This window comes from Phalacrocorax aristotelis, chromosome W, assembly GCF_949628215.1.
Source record: "Phalacrocorax aristotelis chromosome W, bGulAri2.1, whole genome shotgun sequence".
Lineage (NCBI taxonomy): Eukaryota > Metazoa > Chordata > Aves > Suliformes > Phalacrocoracidae > Phalacrocorax > Phalacrocorax aristotelis.
Genome location: NC_134310.1, coordinates 28,808,909 through 28,826,008, shown reverse-complemented (window position 1 = coordinate 28,826,008; position 17,100 = coordinate 28,808,909). Strand labels below are relative to the sequence as shown.

General features: G+C 53.0%; 2 protein-coding genes across 2 annotated transcripts; one reads left to right on the top strand and one right to left on the bottom strand.

Moving 5' to 3' along the window:
- Nucleotides 1-4,403: 4,403 nt before the first annotated feature.
- Nucleotides 4,404-10,376, bottom strand: DDX49 (DEAD-box helicase 49). Its single transcript, XM_075076742.1, has 13 exons — nt 10,174-10,376; nt 9,609-9,732; nt 9,425-9,510; nt 9,059-9,180; nt 8,766-8,953; nt 8,484-8,624; nt 7,891-7,966; nt 7,697-7,773; nt 7,122-7,219; nt 6,721-6,795; nt 5,656-5,744; nt 5,205-5,276; nt 4,404-4,912 (listed from the first exon to the last, which is right to left on the bottom strand). The coding sequence occupies exons 1-13, from the start codon at nt 10,286-10,288 to the stop codon at nt 4,736-4,738; spliced, it is 1,440 nt and encodes a 479-aa protein (XP_074932843.1). The 5' UTR covers nt 10,289-10,376; the 3' UTR covers nt 4,404-4,735.
- An 80-nt stretch (nt 10,377-10,456) lies between these two features.
- Nucleotides 10,457-16,564, top strand: COPE (coat protein complex I subunit epsilon). Its single transcript, XM_075076745.1, has 10 exons — nt 10,457-10,645; nt 11,002-11,064; nt 12,068-12,168; nt 12,377-12,529; nt 12,976-13,029; nt 13,516-13,597; nt 14,649-14,804; nt 15,075-15,143; nt 15,650-15,724; nt 16,218-16,564. The coding sequence occupies exons 1-10, from the start codon at nt 10,520-10,522 to the stop codon at nt 16,263-16,265; spliced, it is 927 nt and encodes a 308-aa protein (XP_074932846.1). The 5' UTR covers nt 10,457-10,519; the 3' UTR covers nt 16,266-16,564.
- The last annotated feature ends 536 nt before the right edge of the window (nt 16,565-17,100 follow it).

Sequence of the window (17,100 nt, the reverse complement as noted above, 5' to 3'; positions counted from 1 at the left end):
CACCCCCATCCCGCAGCCTGCACGGGCGTGACGCTGTGTGCTCCGGAGCGAGCCTCTCCGCCTCAGCGCCAGCTCCTCACCCTCTTGCTAGCTTATTTTTCCCAAGGGCTGGCAGAACAAGTGAGAGAGGGTGCTGCGTATAGCCGCTGCCTTCTGTTTCCACCAGTGCCAGGCTAACAGGGTTTCAAATCCCCGCAGGCAACAGCCAGAAAACATTTCACGTTAGCCTTACTCGCTGAAGATATTAATGTCCAGACCTTGTTATGGGTAGATTAAAACAGTGTCTGAGCCTTGAGGTTGGTGGCACAAGTGCCACTTCTCCTGTGGCCTCAAGCTGGGAGCAGCACAGCTTGCGATGGTTGGGCTTGGGAATGCAAGAATGATACCACAAAGTACTGAGCAGAGCTGAAGGGATGGGGATGAGGCACAGCAACAGGTTAGTGCTGAGCTCACACCTTCTCTTTGCAAGGCCAGAGCAGAGTCTTCTGCTCCTTGACAACTGCTCTCCCTCCCCGAGGTGACAGGAATCCAAAGCAAGTCATGCAGGGATGCGTTCCCAGGAGACAGAGCTGCTGCAGGGAGTGAGGGATGGGTATGAATTAACCGGAACCAGCAGGGAGGTTTTTCTTAGCACACAAGATAAAAAAAAAAAATCCACGTATTCCTTCCCTCTGTCCCATTTTTGGAGGAACTAGCGGAGTTACAGTGTCTGGCATGTCAAACCCAGAGTGAAGACACGTGTCTGGGCATCTGCAGTCAAGCCCTGAACGAGCGTGTGCCACAGGCAAGGAGTTCAATCAGCAAAAACTGGCAGGGAAAAGCTTTAAGGTGCAGCGCGGAAGGTGAAGGTTCAGCAAAGAAAGTGCAGGGAGTTGGGAGGAGAGCCCTGGATCTGAGGAGCAGCTTCTAACTACGATGGAGCATTGTAGGGCCCAGGATCAGAAAAGGGAAAATCCTGAGGCTTGAAGCACTGACCCAGGAGGCTCCCGGCAGCAGCAGCACCCAGCTGGGGTCTGACTGCTGCGTGGGCAAGGCTTGGGTTCAGGCAGCCCCGTCCCCCCCCACTGTCTCTCTGCTTTCTCAAGCCAAATCTTTACAATCCAGCTGCCCAGCCAGAAGGCCTGTGCCGTATTTCCCCTCTGAACAAGGATTAGACCCAGCAGCGAGGGCATCCAGAGCACACCAGCTGCCATCTACCGGCTAACCTGGCGGCGGGGCCCCCCCAGGGCTGCACACAAGCAGCCCCAGGAGAAGGGCTCGGAGGGGAAAAGGCCATTCCTGGTAGAAAAGCTTGTTAAGCAGCTTTTGAAGGCTTTTGACACAGCTGAGTCTGTGTTTGCAAAGAACATCCAAAGGTAAGGCGGCAGCTGACACAGTGCAGGCTGGACCAGTGAGGTTTTGGCCAGCACGAAGGACCCACGTGGAGGAACAGCCGTGTTAACCGCACGCAGAGGCGGCTTTTGTGCGCCAAGTGCAGCCCCTGCGAGGGGGGAGCTGACAATGGCTGCACCCGCAGCCCAGCAGCAGCAGCGAAGCTGGAACACGGGCTCCAGTGCAGCACTGCTGCCTCAGCAGAGAGAAATCAAAAGCCCAGGCCAAAGATCACCCTGGACTATTTCATTGCAGCAGCCTTTTCTTCACTGTGGAGGTCCAGAGCTTCGCTGCCTGATACAGCAGCCACGTACGGAGGAGGCGGCAGCCCCTGACGGTGACCGCTGTGTTCCCAAACCCGTCCCCGCTGCCACGGTTCCTTGTTCGGCAGAAGGGGGGGATTTATCAAACACTGTGTATCTCACCTGGGAGGATCCCAGCCCTTCTCCCTGCAAAACGGGTGGGAAGCACTCCTCAGAGATGCCTGTTCCTCCATAAGGGGGGGGGCAGAGATGGGGGGAAACGCTCCAGGAAGAGACAAATATTTCCTTAAACACAGCTAAAGCAGCCAGTTTTGGCAGGTGCCTACAGACCCATCGGTGTAAAGCCCAACAGAATTGCCCCGCGAGGTGGGAGCAGAGGAGCACGCGCGTGCCAAGCCCCTCGGAGCAGCAGGGCCGGACGAGGGTTTCACACCCAGAGAATGACAGGAGGATGAGGATGGCACAGGTGCAGGACCTGCCTCTGTGCACAGCCCGGCACAGCCCCTGTGCCAGCGCGGTGTTCGGCGGCCGCACTCGGTCCGGGTGAGAGAAGAGCGAGCGATCTGAGATGCTGAATTGAGAAGTTTCCATGGCAACCCAGGCAGGGAAACCCCCCCCCCCAGAGCTGGGGAGCTTGGGCTGAAGAGGGGGGAGAGCAGAGGGCAAGAGGTGAGGGCGTGCTCGGGCCCAGCGGGGCAGAAAGAGGCAGCCGTGCTGGGGCAGATTCTCGCGCAGCACAGGCGGGGAAGCGTGCGAGCGCCTGCCTGGGGGACTGGCAGGCAGAGCCACACACAGAGGAGGGTGGTTTTACAGCCAAGACGCAATCTAGGCTGTGATGAGAAGGAAATCCTTTTATTCCTAGGGCATCCCAAAGGTTTATGACAATGCTTAGAGACCCCAGAATGGAATATCCTACTTGAGGGCAGTACTGACAGCACGTACAGAAACGTCACCCAAGATGTAAATTCCTAATTTGGGAATTTAAGCCATCTTTCTACATCCCAACTAGCACAGAAACCTCTTTTTCTACTCGGCTACTCCCAAAACTGATGATCTGAAGCACTCCAGAGCGCTCTTATTTCCAGCACGTGTCCTACCCTCACAGAGAAGGCTGCTCAAGAAAAGACAAGAAGGTATTAAAAGGAATTTTGAATAAAGCTTCAAGACAAGAGCCTTGATCAAACCCCACATGTCACATTATGCTGGAGGGAGACGAACTGAGAAACCCCCACCAGGCTAAAGCAAAGAGACTTCAGACGGCAGGTTAAGAAGTGTCTGCGAGAGGGAGGGCATCAACTGACACTCAAAGGCAGTATCTGCACCCTCCTCAGGAAGGCAGGAGCAGCCTGTCCCAGAGAGGATGTCTTTATAATCTACAGCTAAACAGGCTTGTTCCACAAATTAGCATGCACGAGGCTGCAGGAGCATTTAGTATTCAGAAAGCATCAGTCCGATACAAACCTGTTGGCTGCTGCTGCAGCGGCTGCCACCGGTGACAGTGAGCTGCGCTACAAGGCAGGCAATCGAGTGCGTTTTTCTTCCTGGAGGGCACCCAAGAGGACAAAGCGAGGAGGAGGAAGGCGTTTGGGCACCTCTGAAACGCCAGACGGTACCACACCCATCTCTGCCACCGGGCAGCCGATGGACCCGCACCTCCCCAGCCCCGCCGCACTCCTGCGGGCAGCGGGAGGCCCTGCTGTGCCAGGCTGGAGATTCCCCGAGGGAAACACCAGCTCTCCTCTGCGAGACCTCACTGCGCACAGACCACGCTCGAGCCAGGCGGCGGCGGCACAGAGACCGCGTGCTCCCAGGAAAGGAGCTTGGCTGAGGTTGTGGGAAGGGTCTGAGGGATGTAACACCCAGGGGAAGCTCAATCCTTATCCACCTCATCTCTTGAAATAAAACCGATTTTATCTCCAAGCTGTTTGCTCACACAAGTACTGCTCCCCACCCGTCAGATCCCACAACTCCCCCATGTGTCAGAGACGGTCAAACATCGGTCACTTATTGCAATAAATATTTATTTGGGCACTGACCACAGAAATTATTGTCATAAGCCTGAGGACAGAAATAACAGATTTTCACTCTCGAGTCATAGAAAGCTCAGAACATTAAAGAAGGCACCGAGGATCAAATCTGACATCGGATCAGAGGTGGCCAAACTCTGGCCTGAGCTACTCTGGGATTTTAAGCTCTGCCTCCACAGGGAAACACAACGGCTTCCTAGGAGAGCTCAGCCCCCTCCAGCCTAACCAACCTCCCGTTCCAAACAGATGCGATGCAAATCTACACAGGGAGGCCCAGAAACCTACAGAGCAGACCCAAATATAAACCACTCTGGGTAGTCTTGGATGGTACAAGAAACAAGGCAATCCTACTCCTGGGGTGGTTGTTCTGTGCCAGAAAATAGATCATCTGGGAAAATAGAGTCCCCGGCAGCCCCCGTCCCCAAACCATGGCTCTGCTCTCCCTGGGGACAGCAGCCCAGGGCTAGAGTCTGAGCCAGCAATCGCAGGCAAGAGTATCACTTAAATGTATGAAGCAGAATTATCGCAAGAAGACCCCAGGACAGCCACACAATACAACCTCCCCACGCATTCCAGGAATTTTCCTCTCCGAAAACCCCGGGCTATGGCACAGATAGGGGCTGAGCTCATTTTGTCACAGTATTTTTAGACTCTGGCTCAGGGGACAATCTGTTGATATAAACAAGCGTGAGTGGCCAGCACCAGCCCTTGAAAGGGAAAGAGCAATGACTGAATGAAGGGGGAAGAGAGAAGATCTTTATTTCCCTTCACGTCACCAAGAATTCAGGTCTGGCCTCTGCTTTGCTGGAGGAAGGAAAAATGCTCTTGAAATACATTCTTCCAGGAGACTGATCCGGCCTGCCAGGAGCAGCCGAAACCAGCGGTGTTGTGCAGGAAGGAGAAATAACGGGGATCGTTTATCAACACGTCCCTTCTCCCCTCACCCACCTTCCTCCCTCTCCAACACCGATTTCAGGTCAGAAGCGTCCACATTAAGACGCGTTAGAGCCCAGTATTCCCAAAGCAGCAGCGACATCGGGGCAGGCCAAGCCAAGCGAGCCAGGCCGAAGGATGTTACTTCTCTTCTGCAGCACGCAGTTTGTTCCGCCGCTCCATCTTCTTCTGCAGTTTCCTCTTCAGCTGCAGTTGCTTTTTCTTCTGCAGCGTCTGCTGAACCTTCTCACGGCATTGCTTGTTTTTCTTCTTGATCTTGGCTAGCTCTGCTTTCCTTTTTGCCTCCAGGTCGGGATCCTGCAATGGCAAATGCCAGGACACTAGTGACATGCCTAGGGACAGCGCCAGCCCCTTTGCCTTTCCTAGACGCCCACACTGCCTTCTAGCCCATGACCAAGTAGCCTGCACAAGTCAGACACTACTCCAACGCGTTTTTTATCAGTCACCCCGCAAGATAAAACTTCACCGCCCCGAAGGGGAGCGAGGCGGGCGCACCACAGCACTGAGGGAGGAGTTGTCATTCCCCTTCCACATCGATGGCGTTATACTAGCTACTGATCAAAGCAGTTTATGCAGCAGCAACTCTCACCTTCCCTTCAAGGATCATTTGTTTCCGCTTATTTATTTCTTTCTTCTCATCAAAATCCATTCCCTCCAGTTCCTGTCAAAGCAAAAACGCAGCAGGGCAATCAGTAACCAAGCACCGAGTCTGACACGGAGAAAAGCGGACCTCACCCGTGTGCACACATCTGCACACCTTCCCCCCAGGCTGCCAGCCTCAACACTCAGCAGCATAAAAATGCCGCAAAGCTGTGCGATAATAGAGCAAACCTAGGGAAGATAACTAAAACAACCCTCCACACACACACATCCAAGTGCTTCCAACTAAAAAACAGGAGCAAAAACTCTAATTTACATGCTCAAGAGCAAAGCTGCACATCCAGAGCCGCACGTTAGACTGCAGCGACTCTCCTGGTTACGCCCAGAGGCCCAGGACCTCCAGCCCTCTGAACAACGGGGCTTCACCTTTGCGCACTTACTATCTCACATTCCCTCCTGGTGACGTTCACTTGGATGAGGATGTCAAGCACAAACCGCTCCTCCACGGAGAACTCCTGCAGCTTCAGTTCTAAATCAGGGCGAGACATTTACAGACCGTGGTCGGTTCCAGAACCCAGGGGCAGATTCTCAACTCATAAAAAACCCAATATAGTTCCTCGGATTATCAGCGAAATTTTTGTCGTATGCTATGGTCACTGACTTCTTCATGCCTACGACAAAGGATTAAATCCTCCCCTCTGCCTACGATTGCCCGTAGCACAAGATATTGCATTAATTAGATCTACTTCCTAAACAAAGATGAAGCCTGAACCTATGCAAAGCAACCTGTTCTTTTTGTCCACCTCAGCACTCACAGTAGCAAGGGAGTATATTAAAGCAGCCGGCTTCCTCCTTAAAGGTAACAGAGGAAGTTCAACACCCTGGTTCTCCTCCACTAGAAACAGCAGGAAGACAAACACGTTCATGTGTGGCACACTCAGGAGCAGAATCCAAGCTGGAGATTCAAGTGCTCCTGCTCTTTTCCAAGCCTGAGCCACACAGGGAAGAGAGACCATTTTATGCTGATGTTCTAGATCATACATTCTTATATCTCAACTTTATGAGGAGCGGCTGAGGGAGCTGGGGGGGTTTAGCCTGGAGAAGAGGCTGAGGGGAGACCTTACCGCTCTCTGCAACTGCCTGAAAGGAGGATATAGTGAGGAGGGGGTTGGTCTCTTCTCCCAATTCACTACTAATAGGACGAGAAATGGCCTCAAGTTGTGCCAAGGAGGTTTAGATTGGAGATTAGGGAAAATGTGTTTACTGCAAGAGCGGTCAGGCCCCGGCACAGGCTGCCCAGAGAGGTGGGGGAGTCACCGTCCCTGGGGGCGTTCAAACAACGTGCAGACGTGGCACTTTGGACATGGTTTAGGAGGCCTGGGGGTCTTTTCCAACCTTAATGACTCTATGATTCTACACTGATGAAATCAGTACTGCAAGTACCACAAGCACAAAGGAACACACGTGATCCCACGTTTTAGCAGCATTACTGGTGCTCTACTTACTGATTTCCTCCTCAATAGCATGTACAAGATGGATGTCGTACTGCGTCACCAGTGTAATAGCTATTCCTTTCCGACCTGGATGATGAAAACACAGCGATAAGTGAATCTTGACAAGCAGAAGGAGATGAAGCCTAAGCCATGCCCAATTCCGTCCATCCCATGAGTCACATTATGGTGACAGGGTGCTCAGAGGGGTCTTTATTTGCTCTGAAAATTCAGTTAACTATTCGTGCAGACCAGACACAAGTCGGGGAAAGCCACCACTGCAACCTCAAGGCCGAGCCAGTGATCTGAGTAAGACCGCGCTGCTGCGAAGCCCCCCTTGCACCCGCTGAGGGCTCAGCCCCAGCGCTGGGAGCCCAGCTTTAGCCAGCAAACGGCACGCTGTTGTCCCTGCTCACCCGCACGGGCTGTCCGGCCAACCCGGTGGATGTAGATTTTCGGCAGGCCGGGAGTGTTGTGATTGATGACAACTTGTACTGCAGGAATGTCCAAACCTCTGGAATGCAGAGAAAGAGAACAGAAGTTGAGAAACGCTGTTTTAATATTAATATATGCAGCTTAAGTTCCTGTCCTCTGCTTTCTCCAAGAGCCCCGTATTCTCACAAAGATAGTCATTATTGTCTTGGGCTTATTTAGGACAAACTCTCCTCAGGCGACTCTCCAACAGCCACAAAATGCGATGTTGCCTTGCAGCCCACCGCTCCCTCCTAGACCCAGAGAACACACTAATCCTCCCAGAAATCATTCTCCTGCCAGAACACACACACCCCCCACACACTGCAGCAAAACAAGCCGGGATCGGAGCTACATCACACACAAGCGGGCTCCAAAACACAGCTCAGATGTTCTACAACCCAAGTGAGGGAGTTTAAAGCTCTCCTCTTACTAAACCCAGCCTAATCTCCACAGTGGTTCTGGCACTTAAAGAGCAGCCTTAAAACCTTTGGCAACAGCAACCACGTTTTTCCCGTACCTGGCAGCAACATCAGTGGCAATGAGAATCTTAAAGATGCTGGACTTGAACTTTGCTAAAGCTGCAAATCGTTGCCGCTGTAAAGAGAAACGTCTGTATGAGGGATGTTGTGATCCACAGGAGCTGTAGGGCTTGGGCAGATGGCAGGGATGCAGCTGGAAGCATCCATCTCCCAGATCTGTCCCGCCACTCACCTGCTTCATCATGGAATGCAGAGCTACGGAAGGAAAGCTGTATTTCCTAAGCATCATATTCAAGACCTGGCAGTCCCTTGAAGGAAAAAAAACGTAATCAGAATGTAACAAGGAAACGTAAAGCTGATGGATCAGGAGAAAGCTGGTGTTCCTCAAGAAGCGCTCTGACAGAGGCAGGGCACAGCGCACCCGCTCACCCCAGAGCGAGTGACTGGCTCCCCACCTGCGCTCAGGGGAATGTCATCAGCTCCACAGCTTGATCCCAGTCCCCTGAACCACCCGAAGGAAGGGAACAGCCCGGGGGAGCAGACAGTGCTATTTTCCCCACCCCTTTTGCAGTATCCATCAGCAAGAGGAAAGGAAGAGGCAGGGAGACAAAGCAGCTTGAGCTTCTGGCGTGCTACATTTCTGGGAGGCCCTTCAGCACCGGACTGCTCAAAGGAAAAGGTGTTTCTCTACCAGATTTCAGAATAGACTAAGGAAGCAAATACGACCCCAGCCCTACACCGAATACAGTAGGAATTTGGAGTCTGAACTAGAAACGTAAAGGCACCCCTACATTAAGAGCAATCATGAGGAACAATGCCACTCACTTGCAGGTTTTGGTAAAGATAATAATAGACCAGTCTTCGTGCTCATCCTGGAAGGTCTGGATTAAATGGACGAGGTACGCGTCCTTGAGTGCTTCGGGTACGAGCAAGTAGCGTTGGTCCAATTCATCCACCGTCCGCACCCTGTCGGGGGAAGAAGGCAAAGCACCAAGGAGCACAGGTTTGGCAAGTAAAGATGGAACACAGGGAAAGACAGTGAGGAGACAAGATAACGGAGAGGAAACGGGATTCCTCATCCACTCGGTGGAATGGGTGAAGACTTACTCGGACACAGCCTCCCAGAAGAACGGTCTGTTGGCGGCCAGGCTCTTCAGCTCGTTCAGCGTATCGGTTAGCGTGGCGCTGAAGAGCAGCGTCTGTCTGCGTGCTGGAACAGCCTCCAGAATCACCTCCAGGTCTGCGGTGAAGTCAGCACAGCCCTGCTCCAACAACCGGTCAGCTTCATCCAAAACCTAGGCACAGCCAGGAATAAATGAGATCATTTCCATGCATACCTACAAAGCCAAAAACTTTAAAAGCATTAAAAAAAAAAAGAACAAGCTGGAGAGGTACCTTACCAAGAACTTCAGTTTTTTAAGGCTGAAAGTGTTGGAACTGCGGAGGTGATCTGCCAGCCTGCCGGGCGTAGCGATGACAACGTGGGGTTTACGGGAGAGCTCCAATGCCTGCGCCACCATGTCTGCAAACAGAACCACAGAGCCGAGTTACAGGCAAGCAAACATGGACCCCTACAATCATTTGGTCTGTAAGGCTAGACAACATGGCTCTCCTTATTTCCACCAGCCTCTGCTGCCTGGGTCGCTGGATAACAGCGCGTCAGCGTGAAGAAAGTGTGCCACGTAGAAGGAGAGCCTGCCCGGGTGCTCTGCCCTTGCCCAACCCGAGCGTGCCAGAGGTGCCAGCCCCCGTGCAGCAGCACTCACCCAGGCCGCCCACCACCACGCAGTCCTTCAGGCCGAGGGGCTTCCCCAGGACACGGAACTGCTCGGCGATCTGGTACGCCAGCTCCCTGCCGGGGATGAGAGCACTGAAGCGGTGCCGACCACCATGGTGGGGCCTCCCGGGGCCGGTTCGCCCGGCCGAGGCCCTCCCGGGGCCGCTCCGTACCTGGTGGGTGTCAGCACCAGGCAGAAGATACCGTAGGGATCCTCAGAGAGCACCTGCAGCACGGGCAGCACGAAGGCTGCCGTCTTCCCGCTGCCCGTCTTGGCGCAGCCCAGGCAGTCGCGACCTGTGAGGGAGGCAGAAGGGCAGAGACCGGGAGCAGCCGTTAACCGTGGGACAGGCAGCGGGACGGGGACAGTGAGCGGGGAACCGGGGGGGGGGTAACCGGGCGGGGAGCCGGGGGGGGGCGGGGAGCCGGGCGGGGAGCCGGGGGGGGAGCCGGCGGGGGGGGGGAGAACCGGGCGGGGAGCCGGGGGGGGGGGGGGAGAACCGGGCGGGGAGCCGGAGGGGGGGGGAGAACCGGGCGGGGAGCCGGGGGGGGGGGGGAGAACCGGGCGGGGAGCCGGGGGCGGGGGAGAACCGGGCGGGGAGCCGGGGGGGGGGGGGAGAACCGGGCGGGGAGCCGCCGGGGGGGGAGGGGGGGGGGAGAACCGGGCGGGGAGCGGGGGAGGGGTGGGGAGAACCGGGCGGGGAGCCGGGGGGGGGGGGGGGAACCGGGAATGCTCACCCTGCAGCACGGGTGGGATGCAGGCGGCCTGCACGGGCGTGGGCCGGCTCAGCCCCACCTGCCGCGCCTGCTCCACCAGCCACGGCGCCAGCCCCAGCGCCCGAAACTCCGCCATTACCCTGACTGCCCACACCGCCGCTTCCGCCCACGCGCCACGCCAAGAGGGCCCGCTCGCCCCTCATTGGCTGGCTCCTGCTAGTCCCGCCCAGACTAGCATTTCCCGGCAGCTGCTTCCGGCGCTCTGGTGACGTCTTCACCGCCTTGCGTGCCTATTGGCTGGCGCGGGAGATCTCCATGGAGACCGGCGTTCCGCTGCTTCCGGGAGACGTGTCTGAGGAGGGGGGAAATGGCGTCCGGGGCGGGTGCGGGCTCCGCTGCTCACGGCGGCGACGCCGACGAGCTCTTCGACGTGAAGAACAGCTTCTACATTGGGGCCTACCAGGCCGCCATCAACGAGGCGCAGCGGGTCAAGGTGGGGGCGGCTCGGGGAGCGGGGTGGGAGGGCAGGCCGTCCTTTGGCCCATGGGTCGGTGCCGCTCCCTGAGCGCTGGCTCCCCACGGCCCCCGCGCGGTTGAAGGCGCGGACCTGGGGCTCCCTGAGCGCCCCGTGTCCGGGCCCGCTTTCTCCTGGGCTGATTTTGGTGCTCCCCGTCTCCCTGCCCTAGCAGCGGGGGGGCTTCTGTGGGCCCTGGGAATAGGTGTGTGTGTATGGGAGGGGGTGTCGTTTCCCTGTGGGAAACTCTACTGTGCGGAGTTGTGTCGTTGTGGAGTTGGGTTATGGTTGTACAGGTCGCTCAGAGGGGTTCTTGTTTCTTCTCATCCCTTCAGCCGTCTAACCCGGAGAAGGAAGTGGAGAGAGATGTTTTCTTATTCCGAGCCTACATCGCCCAGGTGAGGTTGCAAGCACTGTGTTTGCAGCAGTGCAATCCGAGTACAGGGCTGGAGATGGGGAGGTTGTGAATCTGAGTCCTGTGAATACAGCATTATACAGTTTGGTAATAATCACAGACTGGCAGGGGTTGGAAGGGACCTCTGGAGCTCATCCCATCCCACCCCCTGCTTGAGCAGGCACACCCAGAGCAGGGGCACAGGACCGCATCCAGGCGGGGTTTGAATGTCTCCAGGGAAGGGACTCCACAGCCTCTCTGGGCAGCCTGTGCCCCTGCTCTGGCACCCGCACAGGACAGGAGCTTTTTCAGGAAGTTTCTGTGCTCCAACTTGTGCCCGTTGCCCCTTGGCCTGTCGCTGGGCACCACTGAAAAGAGCCCAGCCCCATCCTCCTGACACCCGCCCTTCAGATATTTATAAGCATTGATGAGATCCCCCCTCAACCTTCTTTTCTCCAGGCTGAACAAGCCCAGGTTCTCAGCATTTCCTCATAAGGGAGATGCTCCAGTCCCCTGATCACCTTGGTAGCTCTCTGCTGGACTCTCTCCAATCGTTCCCGGTCTCTTTTGAACTGGGGGGCCCAGAACTGGACGCAGCACTCCAGATGTGGCCTCACTATGGCAGAGCAGAGGGGGAGGATAACCTCCCTCGCCCTGCTGGCCATACTCCTTCTCGTGAACCCCAGATAAGGCCTCCTTTAGCACCGGAACATAATACCTCCCCCAAAAGTAATGCAATTGTGCATGCAGGGTGTTGTTTGTAGGGTCAGGGTGACCTGACAAGACCTCTTTGAGAGGTACTTTTTTATCTTTAAAATAGAATATGGCAAAATAATTCTCAGTTATGAAGTTTGGCTGTGTTTGTGGAGTATGATGGGGGGACATAGAGTAGAAATTTGCCGTTACTGGTGGTGGTTGTTCTAAAAATGGTTTTAGAAAATAAGCAATTATTTCATCTATTCTTAAAAATGAGTAAACTAGACATTATTAATCTTTGCCTTCAATAGAGAAAATATGGTGTCGTCCTGGATGAAATTAAAGCCAATGCTGGTCCCGAGCTGCAGGCAGTGAGGATGTTTGCAGAATATCTTTCAAATGAGAGTCAAAGGTAAGCCTGATAACAAGTTAGAACTCGTAGTGCTGTCTAGCAGGGAATATGTTTCCATGTGGAAAGTTTCTTGTAGAAGTGTGGGATTTCTTATGATTTTCTGTGGTTTTGCAGCGAATCTCAAAAAGGCAGAATTGTGCAGAGGCAAGATCTTTTTGTCTTGCTTAGTAACAAAACACTCCCAAATTCTCACCCTTGCTCTTCATAGGGATGCAATTGTTGCTGATTTGGACAAGAACATGGGAAAAAGCGTTGATATAACCAATACTACTTTCTTGCTGATGGCTGCTTCCATCTATTTCCACGACAAAAACCCTGACGCAGCGCTGCGTGCCCTGCACCAAGGGGAGAGCTTGGAATGGTACGTGTAACTCGCCCTGGCGTGGCGGAGGTGTGTGCTAGCAAAGCCCTTCTCTTGTCTGGAGCGAGGAGCCCTAGAAATGGTCTGGCTTATCTCTAAAAAGCTTTGAAACCATTGAGAAACTACTTGGAGGTTTGCCTTCTAAGCAGGAAGTGATTTGGTGCTTGCCCTATGATATCAAGTCTATTGCTCCCTTGTGAAACTTAAGAACCTGATTTATTGATTCATGTGTGTTCAGAATTGCTGAAATGAGCATTATGTCAGTACAGCGAGGGAGCGCTTTGGAGCTGGGAGCAAGCTGCCTGCTCTCTTGCTTCCCCACAGCAGGGGGCTTGTCCCTGGGCGCTGGCAGTACGTCCGTCTGCTAAGCCATAGCCTCCCAGGCAAAGCGTGGGGAGCAGTAAAGCCCGCAGTTGTGAAAATCGCTCTGCTCTTGTTTGTTGCAGCATGGCCATGATGATACAGATTCTTCTGAAGCTCGACAGGCTTGATCTGGCTCGGTAAGTAAGTTCGTGTCCCTTTGCTTCTTGACGTGCCCTTGTGGGGTGGGTGTTGATGAGAGAATTTTCATCACCCAGCCTCCCCCAAGGTGCAGCATTTTAACACCTGCCGTGGACAGAACAACTTGTGCGTAGCTATGGGTGCGCTGCAGGAGGTTTTTATTCTTAAAGTTGCAAAAGTTGTGGAGATGATACAGCTGGGTACAGCTAAAGGAAGCGATGGACCTCTAGGTTTAATCTTACCTTCAGCAGGATGTGGTTTGAATCTCTGACTTCCCATAGGGAAGTAAAACAGGGAGGTCTTTCACAGATCGTCTCAGTAAAATATTACGAGCTGTTTGTGCCGTGTTACCGACTTGCTGTGGCTGACATGCTATAGCGATGGAAGAACTGAGAGAGGAAACGACAACCTTTTGTTTCTGCCTTGGAGAAGCGCAGAAGATGTCTTGTCTTTCTGTTATGTGACGCCCATGTTTGCTTCTGCAGCAAGGAACTTAAGAAGATGCAGGAGCAAGACGAGGATGCGACCCTTACTCAGCTGGCAACTGCCTGGGTGAACCTGGCCATAGTGAGTATCTGAAATGGGGATCCGTAGCCTACATCATCTGAGGAACACCGCTCCGTATCTCATTCCTGATTGCTCTTTCACACCGTGCTTTCAGAAAACCATGCAGGTTTCTTGTTGGGTTTGGGGGTTTTCTTCCCCTTCTTTCAAGGACACAGAAAATATTGGTAGCTGGCTTCACAAACTAACCGACTGTTTTGATTGTCGGCCTTTCATCTGTGCTCCTTAGCCTTCAGCTCACACAGGGAAGACCTAAACCACGCTTAAATAATTCACAAAACGTTACAATATAAAATGGAAAGCTGCTGCGTTACTAGCATCCAGACCTCGCAATTGAACCCTGAGGGGAAAAAAATGTAATTCTCTGCTTAGAGAATGTTGTGAATCAGACAAAACCATACGCTGTTTGGCAGTCCAGGTAGTCAGGTGGTTGAAAATAAGTAGTCTCCTAAAATTCAGTGAGGTCCAAGGTTATGCGTGCAGTAACCTGTTACACTATTAAACTTCTTTTTTTTTTTTTTAGCATTCACTTGGGTTTTTTATGAAATCTCTCATACACAGCCCTTGCCTTACAATAGTCTGCAGCTAGATTTTCCTTAAGACCTCAGTTTCCACAAGGGATCCCACCTCTAACTGGTGGAAGCTGCTGCATGCGTAACCTTTCTGAAGCTGGAACTTTTTGAAAAGCCAGGTCTCCATACCCGCATTTAATTATGAAAAACACCCTCATTTCGTAATCCTTTATTACGTCAAAACACCTGAAGCGGTTCGTCTGAAGTGGGTTTTTTTCTTTTTTTTTTGACAGAAACCTGGATCTTTTGATCATTTAAGTAATATTTTTACATTTCTTTCATCTACGGTCTGACAGTGATCTGTTGTGGTACAGGTCACATGAATGCCAACAGCTGTTAGCGCTGCTTCTTACATATTTTATACCTGGGCTTTATAACCCTAGAAACAAACTTTGTGCCTAGTCCTTCAACCAGGGCAAGATCATACAGGCTTCCTGGCAGCACGTAACAGGGCTGTGGGTGTTTGTCTCCTCCCTTTGCAGGGTGGTGAGAAGTTACAAGATGCCTATTATATCTTCCAAGAGATGGCAGACAAATGTTCCTCCACCCTCCTCCTACTTAACGGACAAGCAGCCTGCTACATGGCGCAGGGCAAGTGGGACGACGCAGAGGGAGTGCTTCAAGAGGCGTTGGACAAGGTGCTCCATGGTTTTTCCAGGCAGATTTGCTTTCATTGGGGTATAGGGTAAAACAACGAGGACTTCCACTGTTAGACTTCATGAAAATACCGGTATATCGAGATGTCTCGCTCGGGTGGTCGCTGTTAATATCTACCTTTTCCTCCTTTGCCTCCTCCAGTAAAGTGAGCTGTGGGTTTGGCAGAACTGGTTCTTGCAGAACCGTGCCGGTTGGCACTGAGTGGCGGTGGGGGTAAGTCAGGTAGATGAGGTGACTCTTCTTGTTTCCAGGACAGCGGCCACCCTGAGACCCTGATCAACTTTGTCGTCCTGTCACAGCACTTGGGCAAACCACCGGAGGTGAGGCTTGGTTTATTGTGCTCACCGAGCAGATACCCTCGGCCTGTTCCTGCCGCTGAGGGCAGGTTGGGTGTTCCTGCCGCACGTGGTAACTTCGCTTGGGTTTTGCAGTTTTGTGTGTTCTCATCAGCACGGGCGTTTGCGAAATAAAATCGTTCTGGGGCGCGGGGGGCTCGGCCTCTTCGACGTTCAATAAAGCATTTGTGGAAATGCCGATGCTGTAGACAGTGGTAGCCTTGAGAGGAAGGCCTGGGTGGAAAAAGAAGTCTCTTGAGGGCTGAGTTCAGTTCTCACTCATTGTTTTCTTGAACCCGCTGGTTAAGGTCTAATTTTTAAGCGCAGAGTATGCATCGGTCTAACTGGTTTTAGCTGGGGCTGCTCACATCTGGGACACTGAAAAAGTCAGGTCTTCGCTCGCTGCAGACAAATACATCAAAGTGTGATGTTTTAAACTTCCGGCTTCTCACGCGATCTCAGTTTTTAAATGTACCTGTCTCTTCCCACAGGTTACGAATCGCTATTTGTCGCAGTTGAAAGACGCGCATAAAAACCATCCATTCATAAAGGAGTATCAGGCAAAGGTACCAATTACTTCCTAATACAAAATGGAATTCATCGTGCCTTGTCCCAGTGTCTGATGGGGCGAGTGGATTCTTTACCGGTAAACACGACTGCAGTTCTGAGGGGGCAGGTCCACGTTCCTTGGTCCATGTTTTTGTGAGAGATGTTGGGAAACACAAGCCAGGTGTTAAACAAAGGAGTGACGTACCCGAACCTGGTCACGTCTTGAAAGAATATCTCTGAGATACGGGCTCTTAATGCGAGTCGGGAGTTTGTTACGCTTAAATAGAGGAAACGTCCTTCTGGAAGAGAGAATCTGGGGAGGGGGAAAGAAGGGTGAAGGGCAAATGGAACAAACTGAAAAAATTAAGTGCTGCAGGTGATCTTGCTTCTTGGAATTCCTTTTGCCTTAGCGAGCTGCGGTAGTAGCGTTTTCTTCAGCTAACGCAGGTTTTGTTACATTTTCAGTAAAGTTTGAGGTTTGTTCATTTTCTTTTTGTTTCCGACTTGAAGGAGCATGACTTTGACCGCCTAGCTGTGCAGTACGCCCCCAGCGCCTGAGGAGAGGGGAACGAGGCTGCGGACCCGCTCTGCGGTACCTCGGGAACTGGGGTTGATGGGCAAAGCCTCTCTGGTAACACAGAAAAAAGCCAGTCTGGCTTAACTCACCGTGGCAGCGTCTTGCAATCCAGCAAGCCGGTGCGAAACCTGTACATAATATGTAACTGTCGCTAATTTGGTAGCTGAAAAGCCTGTGGTCTGGCTTCCCTGGGTCCTGAACTCTGTTTAAAATAGAGTGGGAATCAAGAGTATGCAACGCTGTACCTTAAACATTCCTAATAAAGCCTTTTCTGGATCGACGTGCCCCTTGATTTCTGGAATCCAGGTAATTCCACTCTCAAAGTGAGCCCTGCCCTCTGTACTGAGGGCACTCTGTGGGAAGAGTATGAAGGATAATTTTAAGCATCTGTGTTCAGTACATGGACGAATCCCGCCTTACGGATGTTCTTTCACGCTGATGATGCCTCCTTTACCTTCAGCATCCTCTGGAAGAAGGATGTGCAGCCGTAGGGGTTACTGCTGGTGAGAGGGAAAGCTCCCCCGAAATAAAAATAATCCGATTGTAATAGGCTCAGCCTTAATCTTAAGTTGGTAAAATGCAGTAGCTCGCGTCCTGGGGCCAGGAAAGCGTTTGGCCTCTGAAGGGCGCTTGTCACCAGTCACTTGGTTGTTGAACCTGACACGTCGTGGAACATAACATGATCCAGCGCTACGCGATTATGTGTTTCTGTGGCCTCGGACCCCTGTCCCGCGCGTCAGCCCGCCGTCCGTGTCGAGCGATCGCGTTCTATCGGAGGCGCGAAGAGCGGGTGTCCGAGCTGGGACCTCCTGAACT

Bases quoted from the DNA above. Each gene is read 5' to 3' on its own strand.
- DDX49 (XM_075076742.1), bottom strand. From the start codon at position 10,288: ATGGCGGAGTTTCGGGCGCTGGGGCTGGCGCCGTGGCTGGTGGAGCAG. The intron at 9,181-9,424 runs GTGAGTGCTGCT...TTCTGTTTGCAG, and splicing joins CGTGGTGGTGGGCGGCCTGG to ACATGGTGGCGCAGGCATTG. The intron at 4,913-5,204 runs GTGAGAGTTGCT...TTGCCATTGCAG, and splicing joins AAATGATCCTTGAAGGGAAG to GATCCCGACCTGGAGGCAAA.
- COPE (XM_075076745.1), top strand. From the start codon at position 10,520: ATGGCGTCCGGGGCGGGTGCGGGCTCCGCTGCTCACGGCGGCGACGCC. The intron at 12,169-12,376 runs GTAAGCCTGATA...TGCTCTTCATAG, and splicing joins CTTTCAAATGAGAGTCAAAG to GGATGCAATTGTTGCTGATT. The intron at 12,530-12,975 runs GTACGTGTAACT...TGTTTGTTGCAG, and splicing joins CAAGGGGAGAGCTTGGAATG to CATGGCCATGATGATACAGA.